The 24,326-nt window shown below is 54.4% G+C and overlaps 1 protein-coding gene across 4 annotated transcripts; it reads left to right on the top strand.

Annotated features, from left to right (window-relative positions):
• The first annotated feature begins 766 nt into the window (after positions 1 to 766).
• CNNM3 (cyclin and CBS domain divalent metal cation transport mediator 3) lies at positions 767 to 21,301 on the top strand. Of its 4 annotated transcripts, XR_636714.4 has the most exons (9): positions 771 to 3,405; positions 12,168 to 12,311; positions 13,875 to 14,024; positions 14,768 to 14,937; positions 15,135 to 15,231; positions 15,603 to 15,736; positions 16,034 to 16,172; positions 19,677 to 19,776; positions 20,262 to 20,374. XR_636714.4 is itself a non-coding variant. In XM_009184681.4 (8 exons), exons 1-8 carry the CDS (start codon positions 2,181 to 2,183, stop codon positions 19,724 to 19,726), a joined length of 2,109 nt encoding a protein of 702 aa, XP_009182945.2. In that variant the 5' UTR covers positions 771 to 2,180; the 3' UTR covers positions 19,727 to 21,301. The 4 variants fall into 4 exon arrangements, 2 of the variants coding, with proteins under 2 accessions (XP_009182945.2, XP_003909041.2); XM_009184681.4 differs by having other exon boundaries at positions 19,677 to 21,301; XM_003908992.5 differs by lacking the exon at positions 19,677 to 19,776 and having other exon boundaries at positions 772 to 3,405; positions 20,262 to 21,301.
• Positions 21,302 to 24,326: the final 3,025 nt, after the last annotated feature.

Raw genomic sequence — 24,326 nt, 5'->3', positions numbered from 1 at the left:
AGCCTCCCGAGTAGCTGGGATTACAGGCACCTGCCACCTCGCCCGGCTAGTTTTTGTATTTTTTAGTAGAGACGGGGTTTCACCGTGTTAGCCAGGATGGTCTCCATCTCCCGACCTTGTGATCCGCCCGTCTCGGCCTCCCAGAGTGCTGGGATTACAGACTTGAGCCACCGCGCCCGGCCAACGTGACTCATTTCAAGCATGTCATCCATTCTCTTTCAATGTCAGTATTTTATCTTGACTTGGAGACAGAAGTGAGAACTAAAGGAGCTGAATCTATTGTAATGTTTGCACTTTTGTTTTTTTTTTCAGAGGCATGATGATGATCCAGTGGAAAGGCCCAGTAATGTCTTTATTGCTTCTGCTGGTGGCTTTACTCTGTAATCTGCAAAAGTAAGGTAAACTCAAAGGGCACAGAACATCATCTGGATAATGAAAACTGGAGCACACAGAGATGCCCCACTGGCCTGGTCACAGCTCTGGGTTTACAATGCAGAAGAGACACTATTACCATCTTCTAAAAATACACTATTATCTTTTTTTTTTTGAAATGGAGCCTCGCTCTATCGCCCAGGCTGGAGTGAAGTGGCACAATCTTAACTCACCACAACCTCTGCCTCCCGGGTTCATGCCATTCTCCTGCCTCAGCCTCCCGAGTAGCTGGGACTACAGGCGCCCGCCACCACGCCAGGCTAATTTTTTGTATTTTTAGTAGAGACAGGGTTTCACCGTGTTAGCCAGGATGGTCTCGATCTCCTGACCTCGTGATCCGCCCGCCTCGGCCTCCCAAAGTGCTGAGATTACAGGCGTGAGCCACCGCACCCGGCCCACTAGTACCATCTTTTAAAAAGTTTTTTACAAAGTCTTTTCCTTTGGCCATTCACCACCAGCTTACTCATTTTTTTTTGCACATTACTTTCCACACAAGTTTTACTTTGTGGCCACAATGTGCATACTTTATTTGAATGTTACTTTCATGACATAGCAAATTGTTTCTATAGTCTTTATAAAGGTCATTTAAAATGACATGCGCAGTAAGTCAAAGTCTTCCTGTGCTAGGAAATTTGAAAAAACAAAAGCGTAGAGAAAAATACAAAAATTACTGAATCTGAACATCTACAGAGAAGTGTTAGCATCTGGTCTGTTTCCTTCCAGTCACAGACAGATCATATCTAATGGGTAAAGAACCTTCCATACTCTCAACAGACCACACTGTCTTCTAAAATCAATTCACCAGTGCGGATCCTCTGGAATAGATCTTGTGAGTCCCGAGGTGGTATTTTCCTCCCAGCGGCGAGCTATGAGAAGTGGAATCACCAGATGTAGTCATTCCGTAGACAGAACTGCCGCCTCCCTGCGTGGCTGCGATGCTGACCTGGGTGGCAGGCCGGGGGCGCCGGAACCCAGCACGCACGCTAAGTCGGTCCGAGCTCCACTCTGCTCCTGTAAGATACTAACAACCTGAGGTAGCTGTCCAGACTCAAGGCGGTAGTGATTTTGTGTGTCTGCGTATTTATCGCGGGGTCCGCGGCGGGACCGCAGGGGCTGTGTCCGACGTCCCCAGACCTCCAGCAGGGTCCGGAGCGATGAACATCTTCCATCAGCTTCACCTCCGGGCGCTCGGTCACTGGTTCTTACTTCAGCCCTCCTAGCCCCATAGGTCGGCGCGTCCAAAACTTTTCTGGCACCCGGGGGTCTTTCCTAAGAAAAAGGCGCATCTCTCGCACATTTAACTCTCCGTCCGGTCTTTAACTTCAGGCGCGCCAGGACCCGAGGTTCTTCCGAGCGGCAGCTCCGCTCCCGAGCCGGGCACTTCCCAGAGCATTGGCGCGGCCTCCGGGCGCGGGGGACAGCCTCGGGAGGACGGGACTCCGGGCGCCGCGCGCGGGCCGAGGACAGCCGTGCTGGGGAGGCCCTGCCCGCCGCCCCGCGTTCTCCCGGCCACGGCCACCCCGCGCATCCGGAGCTGCCGCAGACCGGCCGGGCCCAGAGCCCCACGCCCCCGGCCCGCCCCTAGCGGCCGCTTGTTTACTCCCCGGCGCAGCCTAGTCCGACCCTGGGGCCCGCCCCTGCCCACCGCCTATTGGCCGAGGAAGCGCGAAGACCGGCAACGATTGGCCCGGGGAGGCGCGGGGCGAGCGGGGTAGGCTGCGCGAGAGGCCGAGAGGGGGCGGCAGGCGATGGCGGCGGCGGCAACGGCGGCGGGTCTGTTAGGCTGGTTGTTCGCCGCGCTTTGCCTGGGCAACGCCGCGGGGGACGCCGCGCCGGGCCCGCGAGTGCTGGGCTTCTGTCTGGAGGAGGATGGAGCGGCGGGCGCGGGGTGGGTACGCGGAGGGGCGGCGCGGGACACGCCGGACGCCACCTTCCTCCTGCGGCTCTTCGGCCCGGGCTTCGCCAACAGCTCTTGGTCCTGGGTGGCCCCCGAGGGGGCGGGCTGCCGGGAGGAGGCGGCCGCCCCCGCGGGCGAGTGGCGCGCGCTGCTGCGCTTGCGCCTGCGGGCCGAGGCCGTGCGCCCGCACTCGGCGCTGCTGGCGGTGCGCGTGGAGCCGGGTGGCGGGGCGGCCGAGGAGGCGGCGCCTCCCTGGGCTCTGGGCCTGGGGGCGGCCGGGCTGCTGGCGCTGGCAGCGTTGGCGCGCGGCCTGCAGCTGAGCGCGCTGGCGCTGGCGCCGGCGGAGGTGCAGGTGCTGCGCGAGAGCGGCTCGGAGGCGGAGCGTGCGGCGGCGCGGCGTTTGGAGCCCGCGCGGCGCTGGGCCGGCTGCGCCTTGGGCGCGCTGCTGCTGCTGGCCAGCCTGGCGCAGGCGGCGCTGGCGGTGCTGCTGTACCGCGCGGCCGGCCAGCGTGCGGTGCCTGCTGTGCTGGGCAGCGCGGGGCTCGTGTTCCTGGTGGGCGAGGTGGTGCCGGCCGCCGTGAGCGGTCGCTGGACGCTGGTGCTGGCGCCGCGCGCGCTCGGCCTCAGCCGCCTGGCCGTCCTGCTCACTCTGCCCGTGGCGCTGCCCGTGGGGCAGCTGCTGGAGCTGGCAGCGCGGCCCGGGCGGCTGCGGGAACGGGTGCTGGAGCTGGCGCGCGGCGGCGGCGACCCCTACAGCGATCTCAGCAAGGGCGTGCTGCGCTGCCGGACCGTGGAGGACGTGCTCACGCCCCTCGAAGACTGCTTCATGCTGGACGCCAGCACCGTGCTGGACTTCGGCGTCCTGGCCAGCATCATGCAGAGCGGCCACACGCGCATCCCCGTGTACGAGGAGGAGCGCTCCAACATCGTGGACATGCTCTACCTCAAGGACTTGGCCTTCGTGGATCCTGAAGACTGCACGCCGCTCAGCACCATCACTCGTTTCTACAACCATCCGCTCCACTTCGTCTTCAACGACACCAAGCTGGACGCTGTCCTGGAGGAGTTCAAGCGAGGTAACATCCCGGGCATGGTGCAGGGGACGCCTGTGCCAGCGCCCTCTCCCTGAAAAGGGATGGAGAGTTATGAAAGCCTTCAGGAAAGGGTCCCACCCCCGTGGCGTGCGGTGAGACTTCTAAGGTCCCTTTTCAAGACGGTATTGGCCTTGCAGGTTGGAATCACCTTTTGAAATACTTAAAGGCCATCCATCAGAGTGGGAGAAATCCTTTAGACAGCGAACACTTTAACCCCCGCGTCAGGATGGCACCCCTATACATGTCCTATTTGCAGGGAGGGGTATGTCCGCTTGGCTCTAATCCCCCAGCTCTTCCCCTCTCCCAGAGCGTTTCTGTGTGCTTGTCTTTGTAGTAGGTCCAAATGTTTGGATAGAAACTAGAAGAACACAGAGAAGAGGGTAGTCTCCAGGTATCTGGGACGTTGTGGCCCGCACACATGTAATGTCAAATTGACTGAACGTGTGATGTTTCCTTCAGCGCGTTCTTAAGGTCTCTGGCTTTACTGCAGATAAGGGTATTTAGGTGTCAATCTCTTATCTGCAGTAAAGCCGGGGAAACTTACACTTTGCTTTCCCCAAAAGTAACTCCACGGATGCTGACTTAGTCTCCCTTTCTCTCGGCTCTGTCGCCCAGGCTGGAGTGCAGTGGCGCGTTCTCGGTTCACTGCAACCTTCGCCTCCCAGGTTCAAGCAATTCTCCTGCCTCAGCCTTCCGGGTAGCTGGGACTACAGGTGCACGCCACCATGTCCGGCTAATTTTTGTATTTTTAGTAGAGACGGGGTTTCACCACGTTGGCCAGGCTGGTCTTGAACTCCTAACCAGGTAATCCACTTGCCTCACTCTCCCAAAGTGCTGGGATTGCAGGCGTGAGCCACTGTACCTGGCGTTTTTGTTTTTGTTTTTTTTTTTTTGGGCTTTTTAATCTCCTGTTTTTAAAAAATTTTATATAGAGACAGGGTGTCACTATTTTGCCCAGTCTGGTCTCAAACTCCTGGCCTCAAGTGATCCTCCCACCTTAGCCTCCCAAAGTGTTGGGATTACAGGCGTGAGCCACTGCACCCAGCCTAACCTACTCTTTTCTATCTGCAAGGTTTCAAGTTCTCCCTTCACTCCACATTTTCATCCCTCCTTTCACTCTGTTTTATCTAAGCAGTTCGGAGATTGAAGGTAAAACCGATACTCCCCAGATGTGAAGGTGTGGTTTCCTCTGTAGTCCTCCCCAGCGTCATCCTTAGGGGTGCTCCCCAGAGTTTGGTGCTCACACCTTGGCCAACAGCCATGCTTCTCACACCTGCACTCCTGTAGGGTGAGGGTGGGGGCACCCCAGAGTGGTGGATGGGCTTGACCCTAAAGGCTGTCTGCTGTGAGACCAAGAAGTGGCAAAGCCTCCTGGTATTTGTGGCAGGACGTCTCTGGCACTGTCTGTCGAGAGCCCCTGGCCTGTCGGTGCAGGAAGCCAGGCTTTGTGGTAATGACTGCTACTCCTGACTGAGGACTGCTGTGTGCCAGGAGCTGATGGGCACTCTCTGTAATCTCGTCCCTTATTCCTTGCAGGAGGCCTGGGTGCTAAGTTACTGTCATTACTGTAGCTCAGGAAGGGGTGGTGGGAGGCTTGGGTGGGCAGCTCTAACTATTCTCTTAGACTGTTGGGTGCTCCTGGCTGTGTCCCTAGAACATGGCCATGCCACCCTGCCCTGGGGAGGGAGCCTGGGCTTGGGTCCAGACAGAGCCTCGTGGTGGTAAGTACTCCATGTGGGCCGCCGGAGCCCGAGGCAGGGGTGGTTCTCCTGGTGTGGTGGCCAACAGTGCAACCCTGGAATCAACGGAGTAGGTTCCATCCTGCCCTTGCCTGCTCCCAGCCCCGGAAGGCTGCTCAGCCTCTTGTAGCACAGGCTCCTCTGCTGCTAGTGATCAGAGTGGGTAAGTGCACCTGCGGCGGAGACTCATCAAGCACTTTGGCCAGTGCCTGGCATGCACGTGCTGTGTGCTTGGCGTTAGCAGGCTTTGCTGGTAGGTGAGCCGTTTCCCAGTCCAGGCGCAAGGGGTGAACCTGGAAGTGCAGATTTCCATTTCTTCCAGGCAAGTCACCAGACTTCCTTCTTTTTAGGGAAAACGTGGAAGACTGTAGCTGTCCCTTTGGTGTTCTAAGCACTCAAGTTTCTAGATTCTTTAAGAAAACGCTCACTCTGGTGTCTGGCTTCAGCCAGCTGCTGCTTTCAACAGTTGAGCAGTCCCCAAGCAGAGATTTGGGGCAGTGGAGATGGAAGGGTTGCCCCGTTCAGAACTAAAGGCGACTTCCATAGTTGGTCGTGATGCTTAGGATGAGGCTGGTGAAAGTGGTCTTTCATTTTCCAAACCCTTAGGGTCAGGATCTTGGCTGCCGTGGTCTTGTCTTTCAGATGCGATGGATGAGCTCGGTCCAGGGTGGTTGGGGCTTCCACTTGGGGAAGAATCAAAAATGTTCATGTTCATTGGGAAGGAGCCTAGAGGCAGGATGTTCCCCGGCGGGGGTGGGGGGGTACGGTTGTGTGCTGTGTAAGGATCTTGGACTTGATCACCAGGGCCAGGAGCATCAAGTAGCAGCATCAGTTTTTTTTTTTTTTTTTTTTTTTTTTTTTTTGAGACAGAGTCTCGCTCTGTCGCCCAGGCTGGAGTGCAGTGGTGCAATCTCCGCTCACTGCAAGCTCCGCCGCCTCCCGGGTTCATGCCATTCTCCTGCCTCAGTCTCCCGAGAAGCTGGGACTACAGGTGCCCGCCACCGCGCCCGGCTAATTTTTTTGTGTTTTAGTAGAGACGGGGTTTCACCATTTTCGCCAGGATGATCTCGATCTCCTGACCTCATGACCTGCCCGCCTCGGCCTCCCAAAGTGCTGGGATTATAGGCGTGAGCCACCGCACCCGGCCAGCGTCAGTTATTTTTACAGATCAGTAATGATTGTGGAGACCAGCTGTGTGAGGGATCCAGGTGAGAGGGGGTGATAACCTGAACAAGGTGCATGGCAGGCCTGGAGAGGAGCCCCAAGAGGGCAGCAGAGATGGAATTAGGAAGATTGGTGTCTGGCAGCGGGGCTGTGCAACAAGGAGCAGCAGCTGAGGATGAGGCCCAGATTTCTGACTGTGTGGTGGCGGTGCACCTTCACTAAGGGCCAGGCATGGGAAGCAGGTTTTGGCCGTTGAATTTGTGTCTGTGCAATGTCCCAAGAGGCAAACTTCTAGCAGGCGGTTGATGTGAACTGCAAGTGGGAGGCAGAATAGAGTGTCTCTCCGGTCACGGGAGGCAGGCAGAGAGCCTCAGCCTCCCAGGAGCACAGGTGTGTCCGGGGCAAGCAAAGCCCAGGAGAAGTTGGCCAGGAGGAGGCCAGACCAAGGAAGGAGGAGAGCCCGAGATGTGGAATGTTCTGGAAGCTAAGGGAAGACACCACTTTCCCAGGGAAGGGGAGTGACAGGAGAGGAGGCCAGCAAACAGGATACCGTTGACCTCTGCAAGAGCAGATTTGGTGCCACGGCAAGGGAGCCATTTGAGGAATGAATGAGGTGTGGAAAGGTACGAGAACCAATGTAGACAGCCCTCCACAGAGCGTGGCTGCAGAGAGGGGTGACCGGCAGAGGACTGGGGCAGGGGAGGAGGCCCTCTGCTGTTTGGTTTTAAGATGGGCAAGTGGAGCAGGTTCAGATTGAAATGCAGGTGGAAATGTAGCTAGGAAGGAAATTAGAAAGGCCAGGGTCCAGGCTGCTTCTGTTCTGGGCTGAGTGGCCTCCAGGCAGGTCACAAGCAGCCCGATGCAGGAGGATTTGGGGATGAGTGCCTCTGCTTGAAACGGACCTTTCTAAAAGCTGCCTGACAGCACGCTGAACAGGATCCCCTTGGAAGACAACGGGGGAGGTTTTTGGAACCTGGAAGTTGAATGAGGAGCTTTTTAATCCCCCTTGACTTCCCCGCTCCTGTGGTGAGTGAGGGCCATTCGTGGGCAGACTGGCCATGTCTTTCTGGTGACATCCCAGAACTTTTTTCTCTGCCTCTCTAGTTCAGTGCAGTCCTTTGGCAAATATATTTTTTCTGTGTTAAAGTCCTTTTTGTCCTTCCTAACCTTCTTAGGCATTCCTCAGCTTAGAAACAAAGAGCATATTGCAGCTTTTGTGGTGTGTGAAGTTTTAAAAATTGATTCCCTTCCCATCTCTCTGCCAAGCGTATGAGCCTCTGAATTTCCTGGAGCTGGAGTCCCTGCCATCTTGGCAGTTCATTCCAGCTCTTGTTTCTTTTGCTCCGTCTGCTAGGGAACTTTAGTCTGGGGGCGAGGTAACCTCCCGATCAAGGCACCCCTCAGTCAGTGCCAACTTGAGATGACATGCTGATTGTTTTGTGCAGACGCACCAGGAAGAGTGAGTGCTTCGGAGCAGTAATAAATAAGTCGGACAGCTGCTCCTTGACTTACAAATGGGGTTATGTCCCGATAAACCCACTGTACGTTGAAAATACCTTAAGTCAAAAATGTGTTTGATACATCTAACCTACCAAACAAAATAGTTCGGCCTGGCCCACCTTAAACATGCCCAGAACACTTACTTTAGCTTGCAGTTGGGCAAAGTCATCTAACACAAAGCTATTTTAAAATGAAGTGTTGAATATCTCATGTAATTTATTGACTGCTGTACTGAAAGTGAAAGCAGAATGGTTATGTGTGTTTGAAGTACAGTTTCTACTGAATACATATTGCTTTTGAACCATCAAATTTGAAAAATTGTAATTTGAACCATGGTTAAGTCAGGAACCTTAATGTACAAAAGAACGCTATTGGCCAGGCGCGGTGGCTCAAGCCTGTAATCCCAGCACTTGGGAGGCCGACGGGCGGATCACGAGGTCAGGAGATTGAGACCATCCTGGCTGGAATATGGTGAAACCCGCCCTACTAAAAATACAAAAAATCCGGCTCGGGTGAGGTGGCAGGTGCTCGTAGTCCCAGCTCGAGGCTGAGGCAAGAGAATGGCATGAACTCTGGGAGGCGGAGCTTGCAGTGAGCTGATTCGGTTGACGCACTCCAGCCTAGAGTTAAGACTCCGTCTCAAAAAAAAAAAAAAAGAACATTATTGTTACTATTATTATTATTATTATTTGAGATGGAGTCTTTAGTTCCTATTGCCAGGCTGGAGTGCAGTGGCCACCCGCCTACTGCAACCTCTGCTTCCTGGGTTCAAGTGATTCTCCTGCCTCAGTTTTCCTGAGTAGCTGGGACTACAGGCGACACCACCACACCCAGCTACACTTTTTGTGTTTTAGTAGACACAGAGTTTCACCATGTTGGCCAGACAGTCTCTATCTCTGACCTTAGATCTGCCCACCCTAGCCCCAAAGTGCTGGGATTACAGGCTGAGCCACCACCGCCAAGAATATTATTATTTTTGAGACAGAGTCTTGCTCTGTCACCTGAGTTGGAGTGCAGTGATGTGGATCGTGGCTCTCACTGTAACCTCTCTTGCCTCCTGGACCTCAAGCAATCCTCCCACCTCAGCTCCTCTCTGGAGGTTAAATACAGGTGAGCACCACCATGGCCTCCAGCTAATTTTTACTCTTATGTAGCTGACTAGTCTCCCTCTGTTGCCCAGGCTGGGTCTCTTGAACACCTGGCCTCAAGTGATCCTCCCAGCTCAGCCTCCCAAAGAGATGGGATTACAGGTAGCGCCCACCGCTGGCCGCAGTCTCTGCTTTAAAGGAACCGGTTTGGTTTCCTGTCGGGAGCCAGATGATTGCCAGGATGCTGGTGTATGAGTCTGAGCAATTCGACAGCTTGAGGAGCATCAGCACTTACTTTGTCTTTCTCACAGTATTCATTCATTCACCCAGGTATGAAAACAGAAGAGAGAGGGTGAGGAATCCACACTCCAGCTGTTATTAACATCATAGAATTCGGGCATTATGAAAGCGGTACTGGCATTGAAATACTGGGATGATTCTGAGCCCAACTAAAATTACACTTGTGCTTTTTCCAGGACTTTCTGCTTGATGTTGGCAAGACACACTGTCACAGCTGCCTCGTGATCTCGCGGAGCTGGCCTGCATGGGCGCCGGTGCGTGGCCCCGCGGAGCTGGCGGCGCCGGCGTACGCGGGCCCCGTGAGCTGGCGGGCTGTGTGTGGCCCCCGCGGGAGCTGGCGGCTGCCGTGTACGGGCCCGGTGGGAGCCACCCCCGGGCGCAAGGCCGTGTGCGGGCCCCGCGGAGCTGGCCCGGGCGGGAGCGCCGTGTGCGTGGCCCTGGGAGCCATTCCGCTGGGCGGGCGCCGGTGTGCGTGGCCCCCTGCGGGAGCTAGCTCCCCGGGCGGGCCGGGTGCGCGTGGCCCCGTGGAGCTGGCCCGCGGGCGGGCGTCGGTGTGCGTGGCCCCGTGGAGCTGGCCTGCAGGCCAGCGTCGGTGTGTGTGGTTCCACTCTGGTGGCTCAGCACATGAGAGGTGACCTTGAGTCCCTCCAGCTGCCCTTGCTCTGTCCCCCTGCTGCCATCTTTGGCTGCCTTCTAGACCCCCCAGACGTTCTTCTTGGGATTCAGTCACACAACCACTGTTCCGGGGGATCTTCCAGGGCCTGCTTTCTTCTGTTCATGGTAGAATCATCCCAGTGTGGCAGGAAATGGAGAATCGTGTGCCTTGTTTTAGAGGGAAATGGAGAGTCATGTGCCTTGTTCTCGAGAAGTCTGAAAGCAAAGGAGTGAGTCCCTTTCTGCAGGAAACCTGTCACAGGGGCTGGCTTCCTGGGAGAAGGGAGTCGAGATGAGGCCTCTCTGCGCTGAGGTGGCCGTTTAGATCCTGGGCTTTGGTGCTGGAATCCGAGGCATTAACCAAAACCACGAGTCGCGCGTGGCCTTCCTGGCCTGGCCTGACAGGTTTGTACTCTGGCGGGGCAGCCGTGGCCCACGTAGAGACGGCACCCAGCACAAGCACCGAGGGTTAGAAGGTGTCTAGAAATGCAGTTCAGAGGGCTGAGTGGCCATCTCCAGGGGCCCTAGCCTTTCCTCCCGGAAAGCGGGGAGACAACTCATGTGGCCATTTCCAGCTTTTTGTCCAGGGGAATGCAAGCATCCTGGAGAACTGTGCTTTTTTAAATCAAGCCCACGGGATGTAAAGTATGATCCACACAACGTGAACTTGACTTTTTGATTTCCCAAAAGAGTCTTGGAGCAGGTCCCCCTCACAGGCAGGTCCAGGCCAGTTTCCCTCAGTGTTTCCGTTAGTGACAAAAGGAGGGCCTGGCTGGATGAATTACTCCCATCCCCTGTCCTGGCCCTGTGCAGCCCAGGCCGGCAGTCCCCTCCACCTGGGGCTGTGGTACCTAAAGGTGGAGTCTGAGTTGAGATGTGCTGTGAGCATAAAACACACCAGATTCAGAGAGTGCAAAATAGACGAAATGTCTGTGTTTATTTTTTGGATTGATGACATGTTGAAATGCTGTTTTGACTATATTGGGTTACTTACAATATAAAACTTAATTTTGTGTGTTTGTTTTGACTTTTCTAACGCAGCCGTTCAGATTTTAAATTACTTAGGTGGCTTGCGTTCTGGTTTTTTCAGACGGGTCTAAAGTAGTGTGGATGAAAAGCACTTACCTGACACAGTAAATTCCTGAAGCCTCCCCAGCATTCCCCAACACTGTGAGACTTGGGCTTTTTTCCAAGTTTACATTCCCTCACTAAGCAGACAAACCAAACAGGAAGCTAACCTTAGAAAGACATACAGGGTAAGGCGGAAGATCAGCCTGGTGCTCCTCCCCCTGCACAGCTTGACTCCTGAGTGGTCAGCTGCCACGTGTCTCATCCCCTGGTTCACAGACCCTAATGGGCAGCTCTAAGAATTAGGAAAACGAAAAGATACACAGACACACACATGCACACACATACACACAGTCTATTTATCTATCTCTTTTTCATTTCTATCATAAGGACAAGAAGGAGTTCACATTTACGTAGGATGGACAGCATATATATTTACTGTAAAAAAAAAAAAAAAGGCCGGGCGCGGTGGCTCAAGCCTGTAATCCCAGCACTTTGGGAGGCCAAGGCGGGTGGATCACGAGGTCAGGAGATTGAGACCATCCTGGCTAACATGGTGAAACCCCGTCTCTACTAAAAATACAAAAAACTAGCCGGGCGTGGTGGCGGGCGCCTGTAGTCTCAGCTACTTGGGAGGCTGAGGCGGGAGAATGGCGTGAACCCGGGAGGCGGAGCTTGCAGTGAGCCGAGATCGCGCCACTGCACTCCAGCCTGGGAGACACAGTGAGACTCCGTCTCAAAAAAAAAAAAAAAGAATTAGGAAAACCTCCCGAGGAGAGTCAGGCTGGGTGGCCTCACTCAGCCGCCCCGTGTGGACTGCCGCAGGAGAGCCTGCGTTTCCGGAGTCATGCCCTTGTTAGCCTGCATATGCGGGCTGGCTGCTGTGTGAGGCGTTTGTGTTCTCGACTGGATGCATCCTTGTCTGAACTGCATCCATGGCATGGAGGCGCACAGACCTGGAGCTGGATCCCAGCTGGGCCACCTCTGCCTGGGGGGCCTTGTGCAGATGAGCAAGCCTGAGCCCAGGGCTTCGTTTTCAACCTGTGTGAAAATAAGGCCAGTCCTCATAGTCATGCTGGGCGTCTTAAGTAAAAACCTAGAAGAGAGTCTGGCTCTGTGCCTGACCCGCTGTAGGAACATGAACGTTAGCCACGTCCTTTTGGGCCCTGAGGGAGATGAATCAAAATGCGGGGGCCCAGCAAGCTATTCCATGAGTGTCCTCCCCCCACAGGGAAGTCCCACCTGGCCATCGTGCAGAAGGTGAACAACGAGGGTGAGGGCGACCCCTTCTACGAGGTCCTGGGCCTGGTCACCCTGGAGGACGTGATCGAGGAGATCATCAGGTCCGAGATCCTGGACGAGTCTGAAGACTACCGTGAGTCCAAACTCTTGGCAGTTACGTCTCCGCTGGGCCCGCGCACTTCCCCAGGTGTATGTTGCGTCCGAGGCCAGTGGGCCTCTGTGCTGCTGAAACCCAGCAAGATCCACAGCCAGGCCCCTTCTCAGCCCTGCCTGGGCGCTGGCAGGGAGCCGCCTTGCAGGAGGGCTTGCCTGGGGCTCCGTTAGCAGCAGTCCTGTTAGATTCTTCCATTACTGAGAGAGCTCTGCCCTTCATGGGCCTTTCCCAGCCTTCTGTCTCCCTAGGTGCTTTTGTTTTTGCAGGTTCTTTTGTACATTACAGAAATGTCCTCTGAAAGAACCCATTCTTTGCCATGAAGAAGGTCTTCCCGGCTGCACACAGTGGCTCACGCCTGTAATCCCACCTCTTTGGGAGGCCGAGGCTGGCAGATCACGAGGTCGGGAGTTCAAGACCAGCCTGGCCAATATGGTGAAACTCCGTCTCTACTAAAAATACAAACATTAGCTGGGTGTGGTGGTGTGCGCCTGTAGTCCCAGATACTCAGGAGGCTGAGGCAGAAGAATCGCTTGAACCCAGGAGGCAGAGGTTGCAGTGAGTCGAGATCGTGCCACTGCACTCCAGGCTGAGACACTGGGAGGGGGTGGAAATAAGTCTTCCCAAAGCAGCTGATCCCGGGCCCTTGATTGCGCGGTAAAAGTGTCTGCCTGTTAGGATGGTGGCTGAGGTCTGCAGGGCTGCACAGAACCCGTGCTTCATGGCCGGGCCCCCTGTCCTGCATGCTTCCAGAAATACTGCTTTACTCATGTGTCGATTTTCAAACATAGCATCTCTGGTGCCATTCCTGAGACTGCCACAGGCCTGGGGTCTCCAGGTTAATTGCGGCTCTTTTGCACTGGTCATCCTTGAATACATGCTTTCTAGTGAGAAGTTTTTCAGTGGCCAGAGAGGCCTGTTATTATTTTTTAATTTTTATTTTAATTTTTTTTTTTGAGATGGTCTTGCTCTGTCATCTAGGCTGTAGTGCAGTGGTGCAGTCATGGCTCACTGCAGCCTCAACTTCCCAGGCTCAAGCTTTCCTCCCACCGCAGCCTCCTGAGCAGTTGGGACTGCAGGCGCCTGCCACCACACCTGTCTAATTATTGTTTGTAAAGACACGGTCTCTCTGTTGCCAGGCTGGTGGTGAACTTCTGGCCTTAAGTGATCCTCCCGCCTCGGCCTCCTGAAGTGCTGGGGTTACAGGTGTGAATCACTACATCTGGCCTAAATTAAAAAAAAATAGAGTCCACATCCAGTGACCTATCAGGGATGCCTGCTATTTTATAAGAGCTGCTTTGTTACCATATCAGCGTTCTCTTCAGCCAGCTCCAAGGCAGGGAGCCACCCCTCGCTCTGTGTGGTTGGGTGGGAGCAGGCCCCGTGGAGGGAGTGATGCTGAAGACATGTCCCTGGGACTCTGATGCTGCTCCGTCGAGGACCCCCTGGCCTCAGTAGGAAGGAGCAGGCGATGCAGTCCCTTGGTGTGGTGGTGTTGACTGACAGGTGGCTGATGCCTGAGCGCGCCCTCTTCTTCCATCTTAGGAGACACTGTGGTGAGGAGGAAGCCTGCTTCTCTGATGGCCCCTCTCAAGCGGAAGGAGGAGTTCTCCTTGTTCAAGGTGTCTGATGATGAATATAAAGTAAAAATCTCGCCTCAGCTGCTCTTGGCCACCCAGCGCTTCCTGTCCCGAGGTGAGGCGGGAGGGTGGTCCGCGCCCCTTGCTCTCCTCACCGTCCTGTGGGTCAGGAGGCCGCCCAGGGCCGACACTGACTCTGCTCCCCGCTCCTAGCAAGCGGCGCGTCTTGAGGACTTGTGTGTTCTCTGCAGCCCTGCCAGCGGCTTGGGTCATGGGAGAGACAGCTCCTCTCTGTCAGACGACCAACAGCTGGGCCAGGCCAGCACCACGCCTGGTGCGCCACAGCCAGGGGCCTCAGCTCTCAGCTGCGCGGGTGTGGGGTGCCCTGCCCAGTTCTTTTTTTTTTTTTTTTAAAAAAACAGCGTCTCGCTCTGTCAGCCAGGCTGGAGTGCAGTGGCACGATCTTGGCTCACTGCAACCTCCGCCTCCCGGGTTCAAGCAATTCTCCTGCCTCAGCCTCCCAGGTAGCTGGGCTTATAGGCGGTGCATCACCACGCCCGGCTCATTTTTGTATTTTTAGTAGAGGCAGGATTTTGCCATGTTGGTCAGGCTGGTCTCGAACTTCTGACCGCAGGTGATCCACCTGCCTCAGCCTCCCAAAGTGCTGGGATTGCAGGCATGAGCCACCGCACCTGGCCCTTGCCCAATTCTCTTGTGTTGAGGTGTGGGGGCAGCTGCTCACAGGCCACCCAGGAGAGCCCTGCTGGGCAGAATAACTTTAAGTTGCCTGCAGCGTTGGGTGTGGTTCCACCGGCCACTAGGCCCCAGTGGACACTGTCCCTTTTTTCCTCCGGGCAGAAGTGGATGTGTTCAGCCCACTGCGCGTCTCTGAGAAGGTCCTGCTGCACCTGCTGAAGCATCCCAGCGTCAACCAGGAAGTGAGGTTCGACGAGAGCAACCGCCTGGCCGCGCACCACTACCTCTACCAGCGCAGCCAGCCGGTGGATTACTTCATTCTCATCCTGCAGGTAGCTGTGCATCCAGGCCTGGAGCCCCTCCCGCTTCCTCGGGCCCGGGCAGGGTCTAGGAGAAGAGGGGAGCAGGGGCGTGCAGATACGCATCCTCCCGCCCCGAACAGTTGAGGTGGTGGGTTTCTCCTTCCGCTGTCTTCTGATGGGAAAGGTGATCTGGCCGCACCTGTTTCTCTCCTTGCCACTCCTCCCAGGGCAGGGTTGAAGTGGAGATCGGGAAGGAGGGTCTGAAGTTCGAGAATGGGGCCTTCACGTACTATGGAGTGTCGGCGCTAACCGTGCCATCCTCAGGTAAGCCATGGCCCTGCTGGCGCTGAGGGTCAGGGTTGAGGCTGCAGAGCCTGTCCCCCATTGTCGCTTGGGCCCTCAGTGCCCCTCCTCGCCTCCCTTCCACCTGAGCCCACCGCCCCACAAGGTGGTGTGGCCCCTGGGCTTCCAGGCGGGAGGGCAGCATTCTTCCTCGCTCGACTTTGCGGCTCACTCCACCCCTGCAAACCCTCTCCCGCCTGTGCTCATTCTCCTCTCCCTGCTTCCCAGGCACATCGCCTCTCCAGGGTGATTGGTGGGGTGGCTCTTCGAAGCTGTGCAGTTGTCCCCTTCAGGGGAGGGGGCTCCCAGCTGCCAGCACTGGCTTCTGCCATCACTGATTGTTCCTTCGATAGTTCACCAGTCCCCGGTGTCCTCGCTCCAGCCCATCCGCCATGACCTGCAGCCCGACCCAGGTGACGGCACGCGTTCATCTGCGTATTGTCCCGACTACACCGTGAGGGCGCTCTCTGACCTGCAGCTCATCAAGGTGACTCTCTGGGCTGCTCGTGGGTGCTGACTTTAGCCGACTTTGTGTCACTGGGGGCTAGATCAGCTGGTCTGAGACGGCCCGGAGCAGGGCCTTCCGCTCATCCTGAGGGACACAGACCTTTGCACCCAGTTTCCCTGCGAGATCTTAAAAACACTTGACTCAGTTGCTCTTCTCTTCCCTTAACTCGCTTAAACTTGTGCCTCTGCCCTCTTCTGGCATGGCGTGACCTTTCCTGCCTACCTTCTGCGTCTTGCTTCACCAGTGGGGTCTGCCAGTAACACTGTCATCCTCCAGGTTACGCGGCTGCAGTACCTCAACGCACTCCTGGCTACCCGAGCCCAGAACCTGCCACAGTCCCCTGAGAACACCGACCTGCAGGTTATGCCAGGCAGCCAGACCAGGCTCCTTGGTGAGAAGACCACCACAGCGGCAGGTGAGCGCCGAGTGGCACACTGTGTGCGGTGTCTGGACCCAAGGGCTGTGAGCTCACACACACAGACTTGCACTTTCGCCGCCCCACCCTGCCCTCTGTCTTTTTTCTCTCTTTTCTCCGCATCCTTTTCCCTTCTTGTTTTTCTTTTTCTTTTTTTTTTTTTTGAGATGGAGTCTTACTCTGTTGCTTTGTTGCCCAGGCTGGAGTACAATGGTGTGATCTCGGCTCACTGCAACCTCTGGCTCCTGGGTTCAAGCAATTCTCCTGTCTCAGACTCCTGAGTAGCTGGGATTACAGGCGTGAGCCACCATGCCTGGCCAATTTTTGTATTTTTAGTAGAGATGGGGTTTCACCATGTTGGCCAGGCTGGTCTTGAACTCTTGACCTCAGATGATCCACCTGCCTTAGCTTCCCAAAGTGCTGGGATTATAGGCATGAGCCACTGTGCCCGACCCCCTTCTTGTTTTTTTTTTTTAATTCTTCATTATTCAACTTGAACTTCTTGCTATTTTTAATAGCATGGATGACGCCAAACTATAGACTAACTGGTATTTAAAGTAGAGTATAGTAAGTCAATATTTTCTCTCAAGGATCTCTTAGAATGGATTGACTTAATCAGAGAATTGTTGGGAAGTGGGAATAAATTTTAGTTCAGACACTCTTTTGGCCATTTAAGATTAAGCTTAGGTCACTTGGAGTCAGCAGTGGCCCTGGTTTAGAGGGTGTGTGGCTGGCAGACACCATCCTAGACACTAGAAGGACATTTGTGAGGAGTTTGGTCAGTTCATACTAATATTTAAGCGTGGCCCATCCAGGGCTCCACTGCGAGTGGGAAGATTGTGTTGGAAGAAATTTTGCAAATGGAACTAGAGGTTGTGGGATATGAAACCCCATCCCCCCACTGCAAGGAGGGAGGTGAAAGAGTCTGAAGTGTAGGCTGTGGGTAGGAGTGGTGAAGGGTTTCTTGTTCTTGTTTTTCGAGAAGATACTTTAATTCTGATTGCGTTCCTAACGCTGGGGTCAGAGATCTGCCTGAACGTGAGATTCCTGGAAGAGCCGGTGGGGCTTCCGGAGAGGCTGTGGAGGGAGCTACGGGCTTGCTTCCTCCCACCCCCACCTGCCCCACCGTGAGGAAGAGAAGCTCTTATCAACGCTTCCCCTGCCAGGGCACTGCGCTAGGAGCTTCCATGTCTGACTCTGCTAACCTCCCTGTGGCCGGAGGGGTGCTAGCTCTTCTGCCCGTTCTACAGGGCAGGAAGGAGAGCCAGAGAGAAGGCCCAGGCACTCTGACCTGCTTCCTGTAGGCCTCCCATGGAGCCGCTCTGGCTACTCAGACCCACACTTGAGAGCACAAACATGTTTTTCTAATACTCCTTTCTGAATTGTGAGGTGACGTGCAGGGGACAGAAATCCCACCCTGGGCCACGTGGATGCCTTAGCCCCTGGGGGCTCCAGATCCAGGTGCTGGCAAAAAGGCAGCAGGGGAGGCCGTGCTGCTTCAGTCTTGGATCTGGGGATGGGCTGCATCTCTTTCTAAAGAGATCCCTCTAAGGATGGTGCCGCACTTTCTGTTCAGAGATAAGATCTTGCCATGTTGCCCAGGCTGGCCTCATCCTCGGGACTCAGGTGATCCTCCTGCCTCAGCCTCCGAAGTAGCTGGATGAGCAGCTAGTGCCCCACCTTCTAGGGTTGCTGAAGCTTCTGTGTTTACGCACAGTGATGGTTTCTTATTGTATGGGGTGCCCCTTCTACAGAAGTTCACACTGTCCCGTCACACTGGAGTCTCAGAGGCCAGGGCGGTGTGCTTTTCACAATGTGAGCCTTTTGGTTTTGGTTTTCCCACGTGAGCCTTTCTGGCTCACTGCCACCCAGACTGCACATGTTGTATTGAAGATACAGACCTAATCCCAGAATCATGCTTTTCCCGTCATTGCATCATATCATATACCCAGAGATTTTTAAAAAATCTTCACTGGGCCGTCCTGTAAGAGAAGAGTTTATAGTGGCTTTGTGGGGCATTTCCTCTTGGTAATGGATTATTATTCTCTAGACACAATGTTGGTTATTTTCACCCAAGTACAACCTGATAGTTGCTCCAGTGAGGCTGACCTGCTGTCTTTCTGTTTCTTGCCTGAGCTTGGGTTGTCCTGCATTTTGTCCTGTGAGCTTGGCACTTCCCTGTCCGGAGGAGCGTAGGGCTGCTGCACACCTGGAGATTTCGGTGGGGCACTGCTTAAATCGTGCAGATGAGAACCAGTTTCTGGGGACCTTGGCACTAGACGCCCAACAGAGAAGTGCCTTTTTTGAGACTTGGAAGACACAATAATTTTAAATTGCCTACAGCAGGGTTTGGCAAATGGTGCAAGGGTCACATCTGGCCAGCAGCCTATTTTTGAGAATGAAGTTTTGTGAGAACCCACACGTCGGTTTGTGGATTGCTGTGGCTGCCTTTGAGTTACAGCAGTGGAGCTGAGTAGCTATGACAGAGACCATATAACCTACAAAAACTAGAAATATCGGCCTTTTACAGAAAAAGTTGTCTGACCCCTCGCCTACCATTTCAAACCCTGGGTAGGTCCTCCGCGTCAGTTCTCCATGGAACTGTATCACCAGGTAGGTCTCTCCAAGCTGCTCCCGGGAACTGTATGGCCGAGGTAGGTCCTCCATTGTCTCCAGGGAACTGTATATGGCCGAGGGTAGGTCCTCCTGCTGGGCCAGTTCTCTCCTGCATGGCCAGGTAGGTCTCTCACGTCTCCCTCCTGGAATCCTGCATCAGCTGAGGGTAGGTCCTCCTCGCCTGCCCCTCCGCGGGAACTGTATGGCCGAGGGTAGGTCTCTGGGCGCTGCCCTCTGTGGAACTGTATCATTGAGGGTAGGTCTCCAGTCCTCCTCCCTTCCATGGAACTGTGCGGCTGAGGGTGGTCTCTCTGGCCAGTTCTCCGTGGGAATCCGAATTCCCTGAGGTGGTCTCCACAGCCTCCCTCCGTGGAACTGCGGTCAGCCGAGGGTAGGTCTCCGGCCAGCCCCTCCGGTGGAACTGGCTGGCCGAGGGTAGGTCCTCTAAGTGCCTGCCCCTTCAGGAACTGCATCACAGGGTAGGTCTCCTTCCCGCTACAGTTCTCCTTGAACTGTTATCGCCAGGTAGGTCCTCTGCCATACCCCTCTCGTGGAACGCATCGCCGAGGTAGGTCCTCCGCGTCAGTTCTCCGTGGAACTGTATGGCCGAGGGTAGGTCCTCCGCGTCAGTTCTCCGTGGAACTGTATGGCCGAGGGAAAGGCGGCCCCCATGCTGTGCAGCCCTCCATGCTGTGCTCCTGGCTTCCTCAGCCGGCCGTCCTGAGCCAGGCTGTGGGGCAGTGCAGCGCCAGCACTGCGGCTGCCGGCTCCCCCTTGGCTTCCCCTGCTCGGGGCATCAGCTCTCTCCATGGTGCTGCCCGGAGCCAAGAGGCACAGCCATTTCTGCTCAATAGCTTCTCCTTTTCTTTCTCTCTCTGCTCTCTTTAGCCTTCCCAGTAGACCTTTCCCTCTTTGGCACAGTTGGAAACTGCAGTTGATAAATGACTGTGGACTAGTGCGCGTTTTTTGTTTTCAGAGCACACCCAAGGTAAATATCTTCCCTCTCCCTGCCCCTTCACTTTCCTCTCCTGGCCCTTCAGCTGTGGGAGGAGCAGAGCCCTCGGCTCCCCAGGCTGGGGGCCTTTTTTCTCCAGGGGTGCGGGGTGGGCACTCCCTTCCATCCTTCTGGAAGACAGGAGGGGTCACGAGACTCTTCCACTGTGGAAAATGGTGCTTCCTTCCAGCACGGGGTGCTGTATTGTCCCGGGAAGGTGCCTCTTGTTCAGTATAATGACCTGGGACCCCCTGGGGCCAGAAATCCACAGCCCCAGCTTCCCCCATGTCCCAGGGAAGGCATCTGTTGGCTGACCATCTGCTAACCGATCGCTCCTGGCTCTGCTCTGATACCTCCCAAGGCCTCCTGAAGCCCCTGTCTTAGCTGCCCCTTCCTGTCCCACAGAGGATTTGGCACTTGGTTTTGACAGGTCCCTTTACCAGCTTTGATGTGAATTTTCCTTCCCTTGTCTTCTGTAGGGTCCAGCCACAGCAGGCCCGGCATCCCGGTGGAAGGCAGCCCCGGGCGGAACCCAGGTGTTTAACTGCTCACTAGGCAGCCCCAGATCTGGGGAACAGATGAGCACGTGGGGAGCTGGAGTGAGCTGAGCAGAAGCTTCGTGCCCGCCTGCCCCCATCCCCTCCAGGCCACGTTTTAGATGGCCCTTGTAGATGCGGGTCCTGGGTGTCCTCAGAACTAGACATCAGTGCCTGGATCCTTCAGCCGGTCCTGCCCTCCTTTAGGAGACAGGAGTCACCAGGGCACAGCCCTCCAGGCCCGCGTCAGGAAGGAATGAAAGGAATGCCATCATCTCTAGTCCCCAGGGCCCAGCCTTCCCCTTCTCCCCCGAGGCTGGGACCGTGTGGCGTATTCAGATTCAGACCTCTTCGGGCCGAGCCACCTTGTGAGTGCAGTTACTGCCTTTATGTGGCCGTGACCTGTACTCGTTTGCTTTTAATTTGCCAACCTATCGCTGCTGGCAGCACTTTTTGAGCAGGCCAAGTGCACCCATTTTGGCTGGGGGTTCAAATCGATGGCCTTGTCCATGGCGTCCTTTCTGGCTTCCCTAATGGTGTCATGTTTCAGAGCATGTGCCCCAGCCTTTCCCATGTGCCAAACCAGAAGCTCCACTGCCCGAAGGCTGTCCCTGTAGCCCTGCACCCTCCCTGGAGGCTGCTCTTCTGATCCTGAGAGCTGGTCTAGTGGTGCTGAGGGCTCCTTTCTGCTTGTCTGCCCACCTGCTGAGTTGCCACTCACAGTGTTGTCAGTTCCTGTGTTCTGAGAAGAGGTCACGCCTGGAAGGAAGGGATCGTCATGCTGCATCGAATCCTCTCTCCGCTGTGTGACCCCGAGAGCGTAGCTGCCTGTTGCACCTGCTCCACACCTCTCCACGGCCTCCCTGCAGGTGCTGTGTGGTGTGATGTGCAGAGAGCAGCGAGGGAGGCTTTAGGAACCAGGTGGATTCTCTTTAAAAAAAAAAAAAATCAGTTTTTATTATATCTCTAGAACATTTCAAGTCTTTTCGTTTTCAAGTCTTTTCGTTTTTTTCTGTTCCTAGCTATGGGGTTTTAGAGAAGTGGGAACTGGAAGGCATTTGTCTTTTTCTTCTAATTTACTACATTTTCCTTCCGTAGTTCTTCAGCTGTGTGGAAATGGGCATCACAAGGACACAGGATCATAGATTGGGTAGGGAGGGAGGAGGATTTCTGGAACTTTTCTCAAAGGAATTTGGACCCTTATGGGACTGAAGGTCAAAAGAACAGTGGTATGCTTGCTTAGAAATTGTCCTCAAGGAATCAACTGTGAGAGCAAGCCCGGTTTGGAAACAGATGCATTAAAATCCTGTCTCCAGAACAGTATTTTTTTGTTTGTTTGAGACGGAGTCTCACTCTCTTGCCCAGGCTGGAGTGCAGTGGTGCGATCTTGGCCCACTGCAACCTCCACCTCCCAGGTTCAAGCCATTCTCCTGTTTCAGCCCCCTGAGTAGCTGGGATTACAGGTGTCCACCACCACACCTGGCTAAGTTTTGTATTTTTAGTAGAGACAGGGTTTCACCATGTTGGCCAGGCTGATCTCGAACTGACCTCAGGTGATCTGCCCGCCTTGGCCTCCCAAAGTGCTGGGATTACAGGCGTGAGCTAAGAACAGTGATTCTTAACCTTGGCTGCACATCAGAATCACCTGGCAAATTAAAAATACCTGGACCTGCCACTAAAGCTTGTGATTTAATCAGAGTCTGGGCATCAGAGTTTGCAATTTTTTATTTATTTTTTATTTTTATTTTTTGAGACAAGATCTTGCTCTGTCACCCAGACTGGAGTGCAGTGGTGTGATCACAGCTTGCTGCAGCCTCGACCTCCCTGGTTCAGGCCATCCTGCCACCTCAACCTCCTGAGTAGCTGGGACTGCAGGTATGCACCACCACACCCAGCTAATTCTCTTAATCTTTTATAGAGCTAGGGTCTCATTATGTTGCCTGGGCTAGTCTCGAACTCCTAGGCTCAAACCATCCTCCTGCCTTGGCCTCCCAAAGTGTTGAGGTTATAGGCGTGAGCCACCATGCCCAGATTCACAGAAGAGGTTCATACACCTTTCACCGAGATTCCCCTAATGTTAACATCTTACATATAACCTTGGTACATTTAACAAAACTAAAAAATTAACATTGGTGCAATCGTACTATGAGTTTATTTGGATTTTACCATTTTTCCCCAATGTCCTTTTTCTGCTGTAGCAGCCAATCCAGGATGTCATGCTGCACTTAGAGCTGTTGCTTTCTTTTTTCCTAACCTTATATTTTGAACTAATTTCAGAATATAGGAAGTTGTAAAGATAAGGGCCTCACGCAGCCTTCATCTGGTTTCCCTCCGTGGTTACATCTTACGTGATTGTAATGCAGTATTCCAAGCAAAACTTTGACACTGGTGCAGTGTGGGTGGACAGTCCCAAATCATGTGTCATATGTACATCTGTGTAACTACCACTGCAATCACGATAAAGAAATCCCATCCCCACAAGGATCTCCCTTCCCGCCACCCCTAACTCCTGGCAGCCACTAATCGTTCCATCTCTTATTTTGTCATGTCAAGAATGTTGTATAAATGGGAGCATAGTGTGTAAGCACTTGGGATTTTTTTTTTTTTTTTTTTGAGACAGAGTCTCGCTCTGTCGCCCAGGCTGGAGTGCAGTGGCCGGATCTCGGCTCACTGCAAGCTCCGCCTCCCGGGTTCACGCCATTCTCCTGCCTCAGCCTCCCGAGTAGCTGGGACCACAGGCGCCCGCCACCTCGCCCGGCTAGTTTTTTGTATTTTTTAGTAGAGACGGGGTTTCACCGTGTTAGCCAGGATGGTCTCGATCTCCTGACCTCGTGATCCGCCCGCCTCGGCCTCCCAAAGTGCTGGGATTACAGGGGAGCCGCCGCGCCTGGTGGGATTGTCTTTTTCCACTCAGTGTCCTTCTCGGAGATCATCCAGGCGTTGCATGTGTGTGTGAACAGTTTGCTCCTTTTTGTTGCTGAGTGGTATTGCGTGGTGTACACATTGGTCCTGTGAAGGACACCTGGGATGTTTCCATTTTGGGGCTATTCCAAATAAAGCTGCTACGACTGTTGATGTACAGGTTTCTGTGTAAAGATTAGTTTTCCAGGAGTGTAAATGCTCGGCCATAGGGTTGTTGCACGTTTCGTTTTTTAAACCGTCAAACTCTTTCGTCGTCACCAGCAACCTAGGACAGTTTCCCCGAATCCTCCGCAGCACTTGGTGGTGTCGTGTTTTTACTTCAGCCGTTCCGACAGGTGTGTTGTGATGCCTCACGGTGGTTTTCCATTTGCGTTTCCCAGTGATGGACACCTCCCGTGTTCCCCTGCAGTGGAATATCCCTCTTTCACCCTTTTCGGATTGGATTGTTCTATCTGTTGAGTTTTGAGAGTTGTTTTGAGATTGCTTTATGGGATTTTTGGTTTGCATTGGTCTGTAGCTTATCTTTTTCATCCCTACCCCCCCCTTTTTTTTCTGAGACAGAGTCTCACTTTGTCACCCAGGGTGGAGTGCAGTGGCACAGTCTTGGCTCGCTGTGTACTTGACTCCTGGACTCAGGCAGTTCTCCCGCTTTAGCTCCCCAAATAGATGGGACTATCACCACGACCAGCTAAATTTATTTTTATTTATTTATTTATTTTTTGCGATGGAGTTTTGCTCTTGTTGCCCAGGCTGGAGTTCAATGGCACGATCTTGGCTCACTGCAACCTCCGCCTCTCGGGTTCAAGCGATTCTCCTGCCTTAGCCTCCTGAGTAGCTGGGATTACAGGCATGCACCACCACACCCGGCTAATTTTGTATTTTCAATAGAGACGAGGTTTCTCCATGTTGGTCAGGCTGGTCTCAAAACTCCTGACCTCAGATGATCCGCCTGCCTCAGCCTACCAGTGTTGAGATTACAGGCGTGAGCCACCATGCCCGGCCTACGCCCAGCTAATTTTTTATAGAGATGGGGTACCATGTTGCCCACACCTGGTCTCAAACTCATGAGCTCAAGTGATCTGCCTG

The sequence above is a fragment of the Papio anubis genome, chromosome 14, assembly GCF_008728515.1.
Source record: "Papio anubis isolate 15944 chromosome 14, Panubis1.0, whole genome shotgun sequence".
NCBI classification, from domain to species: domain Eukaryota; kingdom Metazoa; phylum Chordata; class Mammalia; order Primates; family Cercopithecidae; genus Papio; species Papio anubis.
Note: the sequence above shows the minus strand (reverse complement) of the source record. Positions and strands in the feature narration are given on the sequence as shown.